At 33.3% G+C, this 15,113-nt stretch overlaps 1 protein-coding gene and 1 long non-coding RNA gene across 15 annotated transcripts in view; one reads left to right on the forward strand and one right to left on the reverse strand.

Annotated features, from left to right (window-relative positions):
• LOC136346945 (acetylcholine receptor subunit alpha-like) overlaps window positions 1-15,113 on the forward strand; it is a 66,949-nt gene that overhangs the window by 22,163 nt on the left and 29,673 nt on the right. For 6 of the 14 annotated variants that reach the window (XM_066296514.1, XM_066296513.1, XM_066296517.1 and 3 more), the window contains exons 2-3: window positions 9,582-9,650; window positions 14,127-14,266. In XM_066296514.1, coding sequence (XP_066152611.1) covers window positions 9,605-9,650; window positions 14,127-14,266 — 186 coding nt within the window. In that variant the 5' untranslated portion in view covers window positions 9,582-9,604. Of the gene's footprint in view, window positions 1-9,555; window positions 9,651-12,876; window positions 12,993-14,126; window positions 14,267-15,113 lie in introns of those variants that run through there. The other 8 variants (XM_066296522.1, XM_066296526.1, XM_066296523.1 and 5 more) reach the window with 3 other exon arrangements.
• LOC136346975 (uncharacterized) lies at window positions 7,051-8,645 on the reverse strand. Its single transcript, XR_010733405.1, has 2 exons — window positions 8,560-8,645; window positions 7,051-7,500 (listed from the first exon to the last, which is right to left on the reverse strand). It is a non-coding gene; the product is annotated as an uncharacterized lncRNA (long non-coding RNA).

The following is a 15,113-nucleotide window of genomic DNA, read 5'->3' on the forward strand; positions in this document are numbered from 1 at the left end:
CTTTCATTTTCATTGTAAAATGTAGGGGGCGCCACCCGCGGTACTTTGCTCACATATAAAACGAAATAACTCTTTTGAGCCACACCGTGTTTCACTTCTAAATAAAATTTCTTATTCTCCACCGTCTTTTACCTAAAAAAGGTATACCTGGTAAGAGTTAATTTGAGCAACTGTTTGTGAGATATCTGGATTTAACATTTTAAATTATCATTAATTTTGTTCAGAATAAGATTAATTATGGCCCATCTTTTGGTTGATGAAATTCGTGAAACTCCTGAAAAGTCTCTGATTGTGAATGGTATTGTTGTTGATGTTTTCGGTACAATTTTATTTTATTTCCAAAAAATTCTATTTTTAAATATAAAATACTTTATTATGGAAAAAATAAGTACAAACGGTCGTTTCGCAACAGGAAGAGCTTAACTCCTTGAAATTAGTTTTCGAAAGATTTATAAAATTCAATATGAAAATACAGTTGGATAAATTAGAATTTTTAAACAAGACTGTCGAATTTTTAGGCCATGTAATTACCCCAGACGGTATCAAACCTAACTCTAAACAGATTGACGCGATAAAAAAACTTCAAAATATCCAAAACTCCTAAGGAAATTAAATCTTTCCTGGGCTTAGTTGGTTATTATCGAAAATTCATAAGAAATTTTGCTCATATCACTAAACCATTAACTAATTGCTTGAAGAAAAATGTTAAAATTGTTGATGATAAAACGTTCATAAATGCTTCTAATCTTTGCAAAAACATACTGGTGAATCAACCGATCTTCCAACATCCGGATTTCTCAAAACCTTTCGTATTAGCAACAGACGCATCAAATTACTCTATTGGTGCTGTGGTTTCACAAGGAGCTATTGGCTCTGACCTATCCATTGATTTCGCCAGCAGAACCCTAAACGCAGCAGAGAGTAATTACTCGACTATAGAGAAAGAACTTTTGGCAATTGTCTGGGCCATTAAATATTTCCGCCTTTACTTATTTGGGACAAAATTCTTCATAGTAACTGACCACAAGCCTTTACAGTAGCTGTTTTTCATCAAAGAGCCAAATTCGAAGCTAGTCCGGTGGAGACTGAAACTCTAGGAATATGAGTACACAGTCCATTATAGAAAGTGAACCCAAAACAGCAACGCCCACGCTCTTTCATGCCCACCAATAGATACTAATCCTACCGACTGCGCCAATTTTACTTAATTTCCAAAAAATTCTATTTTTAAAAATAAAATACTTTATTATGGAAAAAATAAGTACAAACGGTCGTTTCGCAACAGGAAGAGCTTGAATACTACTACTTCATAGACAATGTGCATATCTTATTTATTGTAATTAAATGCTGATTCGGAACTTTGTTTGTTATGATACTAAGCTTAATGGGATAGTAAAATAATAATTCAAGTAGGATGATCATATAACTGTACATCGTTGCTTTTTTTTCCGGTATTTATGTTTTAAATTACAAATAGTACTGAAAAATCGTGAAAGAAAATTAGCAAGCACCGATGAATTGTCAAACAATTTGCGAATTTAATTTTCATCATGGGTGTACGGTATACCAACGAAGAAATGACCGATATGTTATTGGTTTTTGGATATTGCCAAGGAAAAGGTTTACAATCTTCCAGAGTACACAATGAAAGATTTCCGAATCGTCGTTTACCAAACCATAAAACTTCCGCGGCAGTTGAAAGACGTCTTCGTGAAACGGACAGATCTGCACCAGTTTCTATTAATTATGGTAAGAACTCCAGAGGTTGAGGAAGATATTGTGAACCAGATCGAAGAAAGTCCAAAACTCTGCAGCAGACGATTGGGCTTAGAGCTAGGGGTAAGCAAAGATACTGTTAACAGGATAACCAGAGAACAACTACTGCACTCATTTCATGTGCGAGGGGTACAACATCTTTTACCCCATGATTGTGAACCACGCCTAGCTTTTTGCCGGTTTGTCCAAGAATACAGAAATCAAGTTATGAATTTTATACGAAGAATTTTATTCACACATGAAGCCTGTACACGCGAAGTGATACAACTAATGTGCATAATTAACAATGTCTATGCTGAAGAAAATCCTCATGCGACTAAAGTAACCCATCATCAGTATGAGTTTAAGATTAGTGTGTGGACAGGAATCATGGATACTTTCATAATTGGTCCTGTCATTTTACCACCTCGACTAAATGGTGAAAATTATTTGGAACACCTACAAAACGAATTACCGGACTTATTAGATCCCCTGTCTTTGGAACTTCACAGAAGAATATGGTTTATGTATGACGGTGCTCCTCCACATTTCATGTTAAATGTACGTAATTATTTGAACAAACAATATCGAAATAGATGGATAGCTAGAGGCAATGATGCACCTGCAAATTGGCCAGCTCGATCTCCTGACTTGACCCCGATTGATTTTTTTTTTATGAGGAACTTGAAAACCCCTGTGTATTCTAGGCCGGTAGATACAGAAGATGAATTAAGGAGACGTATTGAAACTGGAATTGATGCTTGGAGAACTGACGATGAAATGTTCCAAAGAGTTCAATTTAATTTTTTACGATGTATTAATCTTTGTATACACGACAATGGAGGTCATTTTGAACATTTGTTAAAAGCGTTTATTATTAACGAACTTTTCATTGATTAATATTTTATTGACTGTTTTTACTAGAGAATAAAGTTAACAACACATTTACTTGTTTTAGTAATTTTTATTGTTACTCTCGTGGCAATGCGATACAATGGTGAGTTTGTGTAAAAGATTAAGTTAATTATCGCTTCAAATTGTGTTCAATTATTACAATTAATTTAGGCCTGGCCATACACGAAATTAATTTTTTAAATCCAGATATCTCACAAACGATTGCTCAAATCAACTCTGACCAGGTATGACTTTTTTAGGCAAAAGACGTTGGAGAATAAGAAATTTTATTTAGACGTAAAATACAGTGTGGCCCAAAAGAGTTATTTTGTTTTAAATATGTGCAAAATACCGTGGGTGGCGTCCCCGATTATGATAATACACCAGTTATTAAAAAAAATATTATATGAAAAACTGAAATCAAATTGAACTTTTCACACTCTGTATCTCCGAAATCATCCACTTTTGGACTAAGTTAAGTTGGTTTAGATCGTCATATTTTAGTCTCAGGAACTTGTGGCAGCATTTTTTCTGCACCTTTTAGAGACACTCTGTATATTATTAATTAATAAAACAACTTCTCGCTGATTTCCAAAAAATAAAGTTTTGTGATATTATTTCTTAATAGTTTTTACGTCATCGAATTAGCTATTTACTTTCCTTATCGATCGTGTGTAAATAAACAAATAACCTTAAATTTAAAAGGTAAAATGTGTGAAATTAATATTTTTTATTTGTGTTACACACTATCTTTATGAAATAGAAATAATTTGTATGGGAGAAACCAATTAGCGAGGTAACTCCAAAAAGCCTTATCTTTGTGAAATCAGTAATAATGAGCGCACTTGATAACACAATAAACAAAATGTTTACTACAAAAGTCGAAATTTTATATTGAAACTTTTTTCTTTTATATTAAATCATTTTTTGACCATTTTTTAAAATTCTATAAGCAGCGAAATGCAAACTGGCTATTTTCTATTTTTTAAAATAATTATGGGCTGACTTAAAAAGAACTACAGGGTGTTCCGGAATGATGGTCGAACCTTTAAACAAGGTATTCTACCAGCTATTTTAGAGGGGGATTTTTGTATTAAATTTTTTAATTTGGGCCCTTCCTGTCCAAATATTGGAGCCTCAAAATGGCAGAAAATAATCATTTTTTTTATTTATTAAAAATGGTTACACTTAAAAATTTCAATTTTGCTACACATTATCAGCTAGTCAAACGACATTTTGTAGCGGTGTCTATTCTTTGACTCATGTTTCTGGAGGGTGGAAATTAGCAACCCCTAATTTTGTTTTCTTCAGAACTTTTTCCTACAATAGCCGATTTCAACAAAATTTCGTTTTTAAATACTAAACAAAATTTAATTGTTTTTCACTCTTCTCATTTTTTCATACAACCAACAGTTCGCGTAAGAAAATAATAATAGTTTTTCATATCCTATTAAGCCTTTTTAAGTGCGTAGTAATCTAACTTTTGTTCGTATTCATTTAAAATTACGAGCCACAGGTTCTTTACATGGTCAGCTGTTAAGGCTTGTGTAGAGGACTGGATAGTCGTTGATCGTTTTTGAATAATTAGTTGTATATACAGCCTGTCCGGTTTTCGTTGGACAGTGGCTGTATATCAATAAGTAGAGCAAGTACCAACTTCGGACAAAAAATTTTATTACTAATGTGACTATGAGAAATCTCTGGAAAATATTTTCAGCTTCGTGAAATCGCCGTAAGGGGGCGTAGTAGGGACGGTATTTCCTTAAAATCGACAAATCTATACTAAGTCACTAGTTAAGTAGCACATTTTAATTTACTATCAATAAGATTACATCATTCTGAAACTTTTTTGTTCGACACATAATTTCATAACTTACATAATAAAAGTGGGGGAAGCCGATGAATCATTTTAAGTTCAAACAATCATATCTCTGTTTCTAATTATCCGATTTCAGTAATTCTGTACTCCATTGTGAGGGAATTATAAGCCGATTTAATATCCACATTGACCAAAAATCCATAGTCCAGAACAAAATCGCTAGAGGGAATTCTTTCAGGTAATAGCGGTTTTCTTCATTTTTCTTTAATAAATCAAATGGAACTATACTATTTTCATAAGCCCATCTTGTAAAGCTTTAAAAAACCTACACTTTTCCCGAAAAATTCATTTCAATTCAGTTATTTACTGGCTTCAAATAATAGTACTACACATTTAATTTGGATTCCATCTCACATTGGCATATTAGGAAACGAGATTGCAGATCTAAAAGCAAAAGAAGCTGGCAACTCGGACCTTCCCAAAGAAGAAATTAAACTTGCTAAAGATGTTGAATATTACTTCAAACAAAAAATTAAAAACAAACGGCAAGTCCACTGGAGTCAATCAAACAATAAATTGTCACAAATCGAACCAACAATTACAATACAAAATAGATTAACATTGCCAAGGAATGATTCCATAAAAATTAAAAGACTGAGAATTGTACACACTAAATTGACCCACGGTTACTCGATAGAAAACGGAGCACCTCCCCAATGCGTAACTTGCAACTGTGTCCAAACCGTTAAGCACATCCTGATAGACTGTCCTCTACACATCAACAACAGGGCCACGTACCAGATCAAACCTGATTTACGAGAGCTACTTGCTACAGAGAAAGGACAAAAAAATGTGATCAACTTTCTGAAATCGCTAAACATATATAATACCTTATGATGTACATGACTTGTAGTTTGTTCTTCCTTAAGTTTGTGTATAGAGTATTGATGTAGGTGCCAATGGCCACAGTAGTCGAGGCACTTTAATTAAATAAAAAAAATTTTTAAATCAGTTATTTATCAATAAGTCAAAAACGAAAAAGAATATTGAAATGCGACTTTCGGGAAAACTGTAGGTTTTTTAAAGCTTTACAAGATGGGCTTATGAAAATAGTATAGTTCCATTTGATTTATTAAAGAAAAATGAAGAAAACCGCTATTACCTGAAAGAATGCCCTCTAGAGATTTTGTTCTGGACTATGGATTTTTGGTCAATGTGGATATTAAATCGGCTTATAATTCCCTCACAATGAAGTACAGAATCACTGAAATCGTATAATTAGAAACAGAGATATGATAGTTTGAACTTAAAATGATTCATCGGCTTCCCCCACTTTTATTATGTAAGTTATGAAATTATGTGTCGAACAAAAAAGTTTCAAAATGATGTAATCTTATTGATAGTAAATTAAAATGTGCTACTTAACTAGTGACTTAGTATAGATTTGTCGATTTTAAGGAACTACCGTCCCTACTACGCCCCCTTACGGCGATTTCACGAAGCTGAAAATATTTTCCAGAGATTTCTCGTAGTCACATTAGTCATAAATTTTTTTGTTCGAAGTTTCTACTTGCTCTACTTATCGAGATACAACCGCTGTCCAACGAAAACCGGACAGGCCGTATTTAGAATTAAATCAGGATTAGTATGTAAGGAACCTCTAGGCTACGCTCATGTACAATATTTACTCTTTAGTCGTTTGGTTTGTACGACCGGATGTTGGTGCAAATTTTAGACGAAGAAATAGTTGTGTTATATACTTTCTCTCCGGCCTTTTGTGCAGACTAGAATTTAGGCACGTCTCCGAATTGGGGTAATGATCGCCCTCTAATAAAGGCATCCATTATACTATAAAAGTTAGCTACGCCTGGGAGCTCGACATAGGAAAAGTACAGATAATGATCTCCCAGGCTAGTACGCCAATGTCCGCTTACCATTGGCATTAGTATTTAAGGTTGCAAGGAGGAAATTCCTCCTCTTCTTGTGTACCTCCCTCAACGCTCGACTCCCCGCTTTACACGCACGCAAATACTGTACTCACGGAACCTGCTCACGGGTAGTTGGTATAATAACTAATTATCACGGCAAGTTGTTACTCGTTATTTCTCCCGTTGCTAAATTGCTCGAAATTATAAGTGAAGAATAAACCTTTGTTACGATAAGAACGGTTTGTTTCCGTCATTCGCATCAATACGGTGTCTCTGAGACCGCGGACTCAGAGTGGTCCTTCGCAACCATCCAGTCCATCGTTATACAAACGGAACAAGAATTAGACCACGTTTGAATCAACGTCTCAGCTCCCGACGCAGGAGCAAACACAGCATGGAAATGCAGGAAAGAGAAATGTAATCGGTGTTCAGCAACAAGCAGTTTCGAATTTCTTTGAAGCCGATCCTGGAAGAAGTGTCAGAGAAGCATGTAGGTATTTCAATATACCTACAACCAATACCTGGAGAATACTGTCTACAAACGGATTGCATTCTTACCGTTTTAAAAAGGTTCAAGAATTTTTACCCACAGATTATGATCTTCGCATAAGATTTTGCACAGAAATACTTCACAGACGTTTTAGAAACCCCCAGTTTACACAACAAATACTGTTTACTGATGAAACTTTACTTACATGACACGCTATTCTTAATTATCATAACATACATGAATGGTCCTATGAAAATCCCAATAGTGTCATGACTGTAAAATATCAACATACTTTTTTCCTACTTGTTTGGGCTGGCATCCTGGGAAAGTCTTTGAAAGAACCTTTCATCTTGCTTAGGCGTTTAGGAGGAGCTGAATATTTGCACTTTCTCGAAAATAACCTTTTGGAGTAGTTAGAAGATCTGCCTCTATAACAAAGACCAAAGGTCTGGTACATGCAAGACGGAACTCCTGTCTATTTTTCTTTGGTTGTTCGGCGGTGACTTAACGAAAATTTCCCAGGCCGTTGGATTGGGAGAGGACAGGATGCATCCATACAATGGCCTCCCAGATCTCCTGACTTAAATGCTCTCGATTTCTATTTATGAGGCCACCTGAAAAACTTAATTTGTGCAAGAGAAGTTAACACGGCACAAAAACTGTAAGAAATAATGTTTAATGCTTGCAAAGAAATAGAAGTGTCTGTGCACACTCTACGGTCTGTAAATTTTAATTTCATTAAAAGACTGCAATTACTAGGTATACCGGTATGAAGTGAGCGTCAGGATATAAATGTCTCGATATAGGGCATTTGTTGTAAACAAATCTTTTTTTTTTTGTTGGTATGCAAACTGACAAACATATTTAGTACAAATCAAATCCTTGAACAAATAACAATAAATTATTTCATTGTGCCAAAAATGTCGAATTTTGTACCACAAAATGATGATTTGCGGAAAGCATTAAATTTTTGCTTTCATTTGAAGAAAAATGCTGAAGAGTCTCATCGAATGCTTGTCGAGGCATATGGTGATTATGCTTCATCAGAAGCAGCATGCCAAAGATGGTTTCAACGATTCAGAAATAACAATTTTGATGTGCAAAATGAAGAACGTGGAAGACCACCAAAAAGTTTGAAGACGCCGAACTGCAATCAATATTGGATGAAGATGACACTTTAAATTAAAAGCAAATGACATAAATGTTAAATATTGCACAACGAACAATAACTGATGGTTTAAAAGCTATGGGAAAGATCCAAAAGTGTGGAAAATGGGCGTGGCATCAATTGAATGAAAGACAGATGGAGAACCGAAAAAACGCCTGTGAAATTTTGCTTCAAAGGCACGAAAGAAAATCAGTTTTGCATTAAATTGTTACTGGAGATGAAAAATGGATTTATTTTCAAAATCCTGAACGGAAAAAATCACGGGTCGATTCGGGACAACCATCAACATCGACTGCAAAACCTGATCGATTCGGCAAGAAGGCAATGCTGTGTGTTTGGTGGGATCAGAAAGGTGTGGTGCACCACGAGCTTTTAAAACCTGGTGAAACCGTTAACACTGTTCGATACCGACAACAATTGATTCATTTAAACAATGCATTGATCGAAAAACGATCAGAATGGGCCAGAAGACACGAGAAGGTAATTTTGCTCCATGACAACGCACCTGCACACAAAGCAACACCGGTTCAGGATACCATCAAAACACTTGGCTGGGAGTTGCTACACCATCCGCCGTATTCACCAGACTTGGCTCCTTCGGACTACCATTTGTTTTCATCGATGGGACACGCATTGGCTGAGCAGCACTTCGATTCCTACGAAGAAGTAGAAAATTGGGTGTCTAATTGGTTTGATGCCAAAGAGGCACATTTCTATTGGCGTGGTATCCATAAATTGCCAGAAAGGTGATCAAAATGTGTAGAAAGCAATGGTCAATATTTTGAATATATTTTTTTTTCTTTCCTTGTTAAAATTGATGTTTTATTTTCACAAAATAGCGCTAATTTCATACCGGTAGACCTGGTATGTCAAGAATGCGCCGGGGACCATTTTGAACACTTGTAAATTTTTTTTATTTATGGGATTAGACAAATTTATTTTTATTATATTTTGTTTGTTCATATTGTTAATAATTAATTAAACTATTTATTTCTCAATATTTGCTCTTAATCCATGGTTAGTGGTGTGATTACGAGCTTAATAGGGTGAGAAAACTATTATTATTATTTTACGCAAACCGTTGGTTGTATGAAGAAATGACAAGAGTGAAAAAAAAAATTTAATTGTGTTTAGTATTTAAAAACGTAGTTTTGTTGAAATCGGCTATTGTAGGAAAAAGTTCTAACTAAAACAAAATTAGAAGTTGTTAATTCCCACCCTCCAGACATATGAGTCAAAGAATAACACCACTACAAAATAAGGTTTGACTAGCTGATAATGTGTATTAAAATCGAAATTTCTAATTGTAATTATTTTTAAGAAATAAGAAAAAACGATTATTTTCCGCCATTTTGAGACCCGAATATTTGGACAGGAAAGGCCCAAATTGAAAAATTTCACGCAAAGATCCCCCTCTAAAATGGTAGAATACTCTGTTAAAAGATTTGACCATCGTTCTGGAACACCCTGTATATTAAAAATATGAATACCCTTCTTTTAGAGTTGAAACTATACGTTTACTTCTAGGACACCACCTCGAATGACCAAAGATGAAAATTCCATTATGGGTATTTGCTATGATGCAACTTTTTTTAGGTAACTATGATTCATTTGTTTTTCTGTCAGCATAACTAAAACAAGAAGAAGAGTAACTTTTTATTTAATTAGTAATGAAATGTATAATTTTAACTAACGAGTGATATGCATTTTATGGACGAGCAAAGCAAAATCTTAAAACACTGTACTGCCATAAGTTGTACACCCAACCACTACCAACAGTGTTAGGTTATTTTTATTTATCTTTTTATTCTTTTTCTGAGCACAAAATCCAAAACCAACCAATTTCCTATCTACCAACAAGATTTTTCATTCTTTATGTACTATCTAATTTAGTTTGTATTGTATTTCATATCAAATTTATACCTGTATTTCTCAAAAGCTAATCGATAGATTTTTTAAGGGCAATACACCATTAAATGTAGTTCTAAAAAACCTTTAATTTAAGGTGTCGTTTGACACATGTTTCAATTTTTAAAAGTCGACTATTTTATGCTAACATACACGTAAGCCTCATTTAAAAAAAGAAACAAAAGTCAAAAGATAGTTTTTTTTTCTTATTTACTGCTGCTTTAGCATAAAAAATTTGTCAAAACAGTAACGTGGGTGTTACAACTTAGAGCCGTACGGTATCACTCATATACAGGGTGGGGCACCAAGAGCGCCACGGGGTATTACGTCTTTATTAATAATTTGATCGAAAATTGTTTTTAGAAGTGTATATACGACCTTACAAGATACATTTTAAAAATATTTTCATTTATACAGGGTGTATATAAAAAAAGATACATCTTAATCATATGTTTTTTTTAATGGAACACCCTATATTTTATTACATATTTGGAATTATAAGAATAGAATAGTACAAGTTTGTATAACACACATTGGGTCTAAAACAATTGCTTCTCGAGAAATTTTAGAAAATATAAAAATGCAAGAGTTAAGAAATTTTTTTTTTGCTAGGTGAAATGAGTTACTTAACTATTATTTTTTTACTATTACTTCTTAAGTACAAACTAATCATCAAACTATATTGAATTATTTACTAAACTGATATACAGGGTAAGCAAAAAGAATGGTCAAATTTTATTCCCTTATAATTTAGCATAACTTTCTTATTTCAAATGGAATATATACATTTTTATGTATTGCTTAGAATCACTAATTAATTCCCTTTCAATTGATACTATAGTGTTTTATACCTATCTTTTACCGTTTTCCCATAATATGAAATTTTATTTAATTTTCAATAATAACATTAAATAATAGAAATTATGCCTTGGATTGGTTGCTATAGTTATTAAAGAAAGCTAATTATACAGGACGAATTTTAAAAGTATTTATTACAGTTTAACAGATTCCCAAAAAAATTTAAAATATGCAGTAAATGTTCGAAATGATGGCTACATTAAAGATGTAGTGTACAAATTACCACCAACAACAAAGAAGGACATGAAAATTCCAATTCAAAATGCATTCAAAGAAATAACACCAGACATGTTATCAAAAGTGAAATTTTCTTTTCAAAAACGTATTCAATTATGTATTGAAAATGATGGCCATCATTTCGAATATTTACTGTAAATTTTAAATTTTTTTGGGAATCTGTTAAACTTTAATAAATACTTTTAAAATTCGTCCTCTATAATTAGCTTTCTTTAACTTTCTTTAATAACCATAGCAACCAATCCAAGGCATAATTTGTATTATTTAATGTTATTATTGAAAATTAGATAAAATTTCATATTATGGGAAAACGGTAAAAGATAGGTATAGAACACTATAGTATCATTTGAAAGGGAATTAATTAGTGATTCTAAGTAATACATAAAAATGTATATATTCCATTATTTGAATTAAGAAAGTTATGCTAAATTACAAGGGAGCAAAATTTGACCACTCTTTTTGCTTACCCTGTATGTCAGTTTAGTAAATAATTCATTATAGTTTGAAGATTAGTTTGTACTGAAGAAATAATAGTAAAAAAATAATAGCCAAGTAACTCATTTCACCTAGCAAAAAAATTTTTTCTTAACTCTTGCATTTTAATATTTTCTAAAATTTCTCGAGAAACGATTGTTTTAAACCCAATGTGTGTTATACAAACTTGTACTATTTTCTTCTTATAATTCCAAATATGTAATAAAATATGGTGTGTTCCATTAAAAAAAACATATATTGGAGATGTACTTTTTTTTATATACACCCTGTATAAATGAAAATATTTTTAAAATGTACTTTGTAAGGTCGTATATACACCTCTAAAAACAATTTTTGATCAAATTATTAATAAAGACGTAATACCCCGAGGCGCTCTTAGTGCCCCACCCTGTATGGTATAACTTATACAAAAAAAAATTTCCTAATGACTTTTAAATATGACCTGTATTTGTAGCCACAATTATTTAAAACAATCCTTGTTTTTGATGGTCACATTTATTAACTCGCCTACGAAATGAAGGCTTTCCAGTTTTATACTCTTTTCGAATACAAAAAATGTTATCTTCATTTATAAAATTAAGAAATGGCTCGTTATACAGGGTGATTTTTACAGTCGATTCGTTCGAAAAATTTGGAGGATGAAAAAAAGCAAGGCATTCTATTTTCTAAAAATAATTTCACTAACCCAGAGTTCTCAGCTGTGCCTAACACCTCAACGCTTGAAAAAAGAGAGAAGAGAGAGAGAGAGCTTCTGAGAGAACTTTTGTTCGAAATGATTTCCACATCTCCATCATAATTTGTCAAGAGAGGGCTGAATCTTTAGTTTTGCACATGTACATTTTTTTTATACGTGGGGGTGCTCTCTATTCATTAGCTTAGTTTCATTTTTTGTGACAATTTTCGCATATCGTTTTAACAAGAAATAAAAGCCAAAATTTAAGATTTAACCTTAAAAAGGACATTTACATACAATTACTTATAAAAACGTGTAAAATCTTGGCTTTCTAATTGCACGACAGAACTCAATTCGATATAGTGGCGAAACTTAAAGCGATTTTCCTGTAAACCAATGATAAAGTTCGGTAAAGTATTTTAGTCTGTTACAGCACGTACGTTGTATAAAATTTACCGTCTGCAAATTAAAGTGGTATTCGTCAGTGTCCAGACTTTGTGGGTATATAATATTTAGACCTCTACAGTAAAGCTTTCTATCTCTAAAAATCTATTAATATTTAAATCTGAAACTTAAAGATTTTCAGTTTTCAGCACTCACGACACTAAATTTTTCTCGTTTTTTTTTTGCATAGGGAACAGAAGCCTTCATAGGCACCACTGCCTGGTGACCTGTGGGCAGTGGTGGGCGCCTACCCACTAAAAACCTCCCCTCTTCACCTGATTCCCCCCCGGAACCGCCGTTAGGCATTACTTCAGAGGGAGGGGGTATGTACTTAGGCTTTGCCCCCTCTTCCCGGAGGCGGCTTGTCCTTTCTCTTCCTTCTTGCATCTTCTTGGCCCTGTTCAGTGTACTCCTAAACACTTCGCACCTCCCTGATCCACTCCTATGTTCCTTACTTCCGAAGTTAACACACTCCTCAGCCTTGTTGCATACTGCCCTTTTATGTCCTATTCTTCCACATGCATAGCAGTTTCCACTCCTGTCCAAACCTGTGCATTCCTTAGCTTTGTGGTCAAATCCCCAGCATTTTGAGCATCTTACCACTCTCACCTTCTCCTCCATGCCACACACCGAGAATTCCACCCTAAGGCGCGGCTCCTTCAATAATTCCCTTCCCCACTTTTCAGCCACCAGCAGCGTCACTGCCATCGCATCTCCCCGGTTCTCTCTCATATTCCCCATTGAAATTTCCCCTTCTTCCATTCCTTTGAATTTTGTTCATTATTGTCCTCTGAACTTCTTCTTTCGCTGTTGTCATGTCCATCCCCCTGACAAATATCACCATATTTTTTGTTCTCGGTCCCATTATCCCAACGTTGATCGCTATCTCTTCCTGAATTCCCATTTTAACTTCCTTGGCACTCCCCTCATGGTTACTCATATCCACTAAAATCTTTTTAAAATTTTTCTCGGTTACGCAAATTTGTTTTAATGCGAGATTTCCATTTGTATTAAATATTTTTTTTAAACTGTCATTTGCCATTGTTAAAAAAATATTAAGGGATAATGCTCTTCTCCATCTTTATTTGCAACGGAACGGTCGATTATTGCAAAAATTGTTCGAGGTAAAACAAAATTTTTATTACTAAAAGTTTCGGAAGTCTTTTTGAGTTTAAAACTAAAGCAGTCTCGAATAAAGAAGGTACTTCCGGTGTACAGCTGAACCCCTTTTTTTGAGTCACTCTGTGTCTATTTGAAAGGAAAATAAAATAATATTCTATATCGTGTATCGAAGTCTTCCCATAGAATTTAAATTTTTCTGTTAAAAATATGTTTCGACATAAAACAAAAGAGTTAGGACATACAAATTAAATTTTTGCAATCTGACACCCCGTATATTCACTTTATCCTCACTCAATCCTAATTGATAGGTTCTTATACTGCTTATCCAATTTTAGGAATTTCTGGAAATCCACATGCAAAGCGACTATACGATGACTTACTTTCAAATTACAATAAGCTAGTCAGACCTGTAGTTAATGTAAGCGATGCGTTATCCGTCAAAATCAAGCTTAAGCTGTCTCAGTTGATCGATGTGGTAAGTTTTTCATATACTTCGTTTTTTTACAACGTTATGAAAAATGTGACAAATTTGTTGATTAGGTATAATTGTTAATCTATCTAACGTTTACCAAATGTGCATAGCACTTGTTCGAAAATTCGTGTATACAGGGTGTTCCAAATCCGATGTGTTATCATTGCTATTTCTTAAATGGTAAGAGTTACAGTGTCGGTTAAATTTTAAAAAAGTATCAAATTTCATACTCTTCTAAGAACTGTAAACAATGTTGTCAAATGATTTTAGGTTTGTGAGTTATTGTAAAAAACTAAAATTCGGTCAAATTTTATTTTCTAAATAAATCGAAAATTAAAGGTTTTTCATGAAAACGTTTGATGCAAAAACTTCATAGTTTTCTTATGTCTACAAACCAGTAAATTTCAAAATTTTAAATTTTGCATAGTTTTTGAGATAATGACACCAACTTAAGTTTTTTTAAATACGGATCTGTAAATTTTTTGGCCATTTTTAAAAGTTCTTAGCAACTCCTTTACTATAATGTACCACAAGATAGATTTTTTTTATGTTTAACTTTAAAAAAAATAGTTTTCTATTTTTCTCTCAATAATCTAGGCCGGTCCTGGAGTGTTAAGTAAAAAATGCAATTATTATGTCTCAAAAAAGTTATACAGGCAAATAAATTGTCAATCTAGCTATAGATTTATAAATTTCTCGACGGTAACAAAAGTAATAATTCAACTCTTAATTTAAAATGAAATTAAAAAACTCTTAATAAACAAATGGAGAACTAATATGATACAATCAAGTCATTATCATTATAATTTTTACTAATTATAAGTGTTCAAAATGACCTCCGTTATTACGA

This window comes from Euwallacea fornicatus, chromosome 25 (genome assembly GCF_040115645.1).
Source record: "Euwallacea fornicatus isolate EFF26 chromosome 25, ASM4011564v1, whole genome shotgun sequence".
NCBI classification, from domain to species: domain Eukaryota; kingdom Metazoa; phylum Arthropoda; class Insecta; order Coleoptera; family Curculionidae; genus Euwallacea; species Euwallacea fornicatus.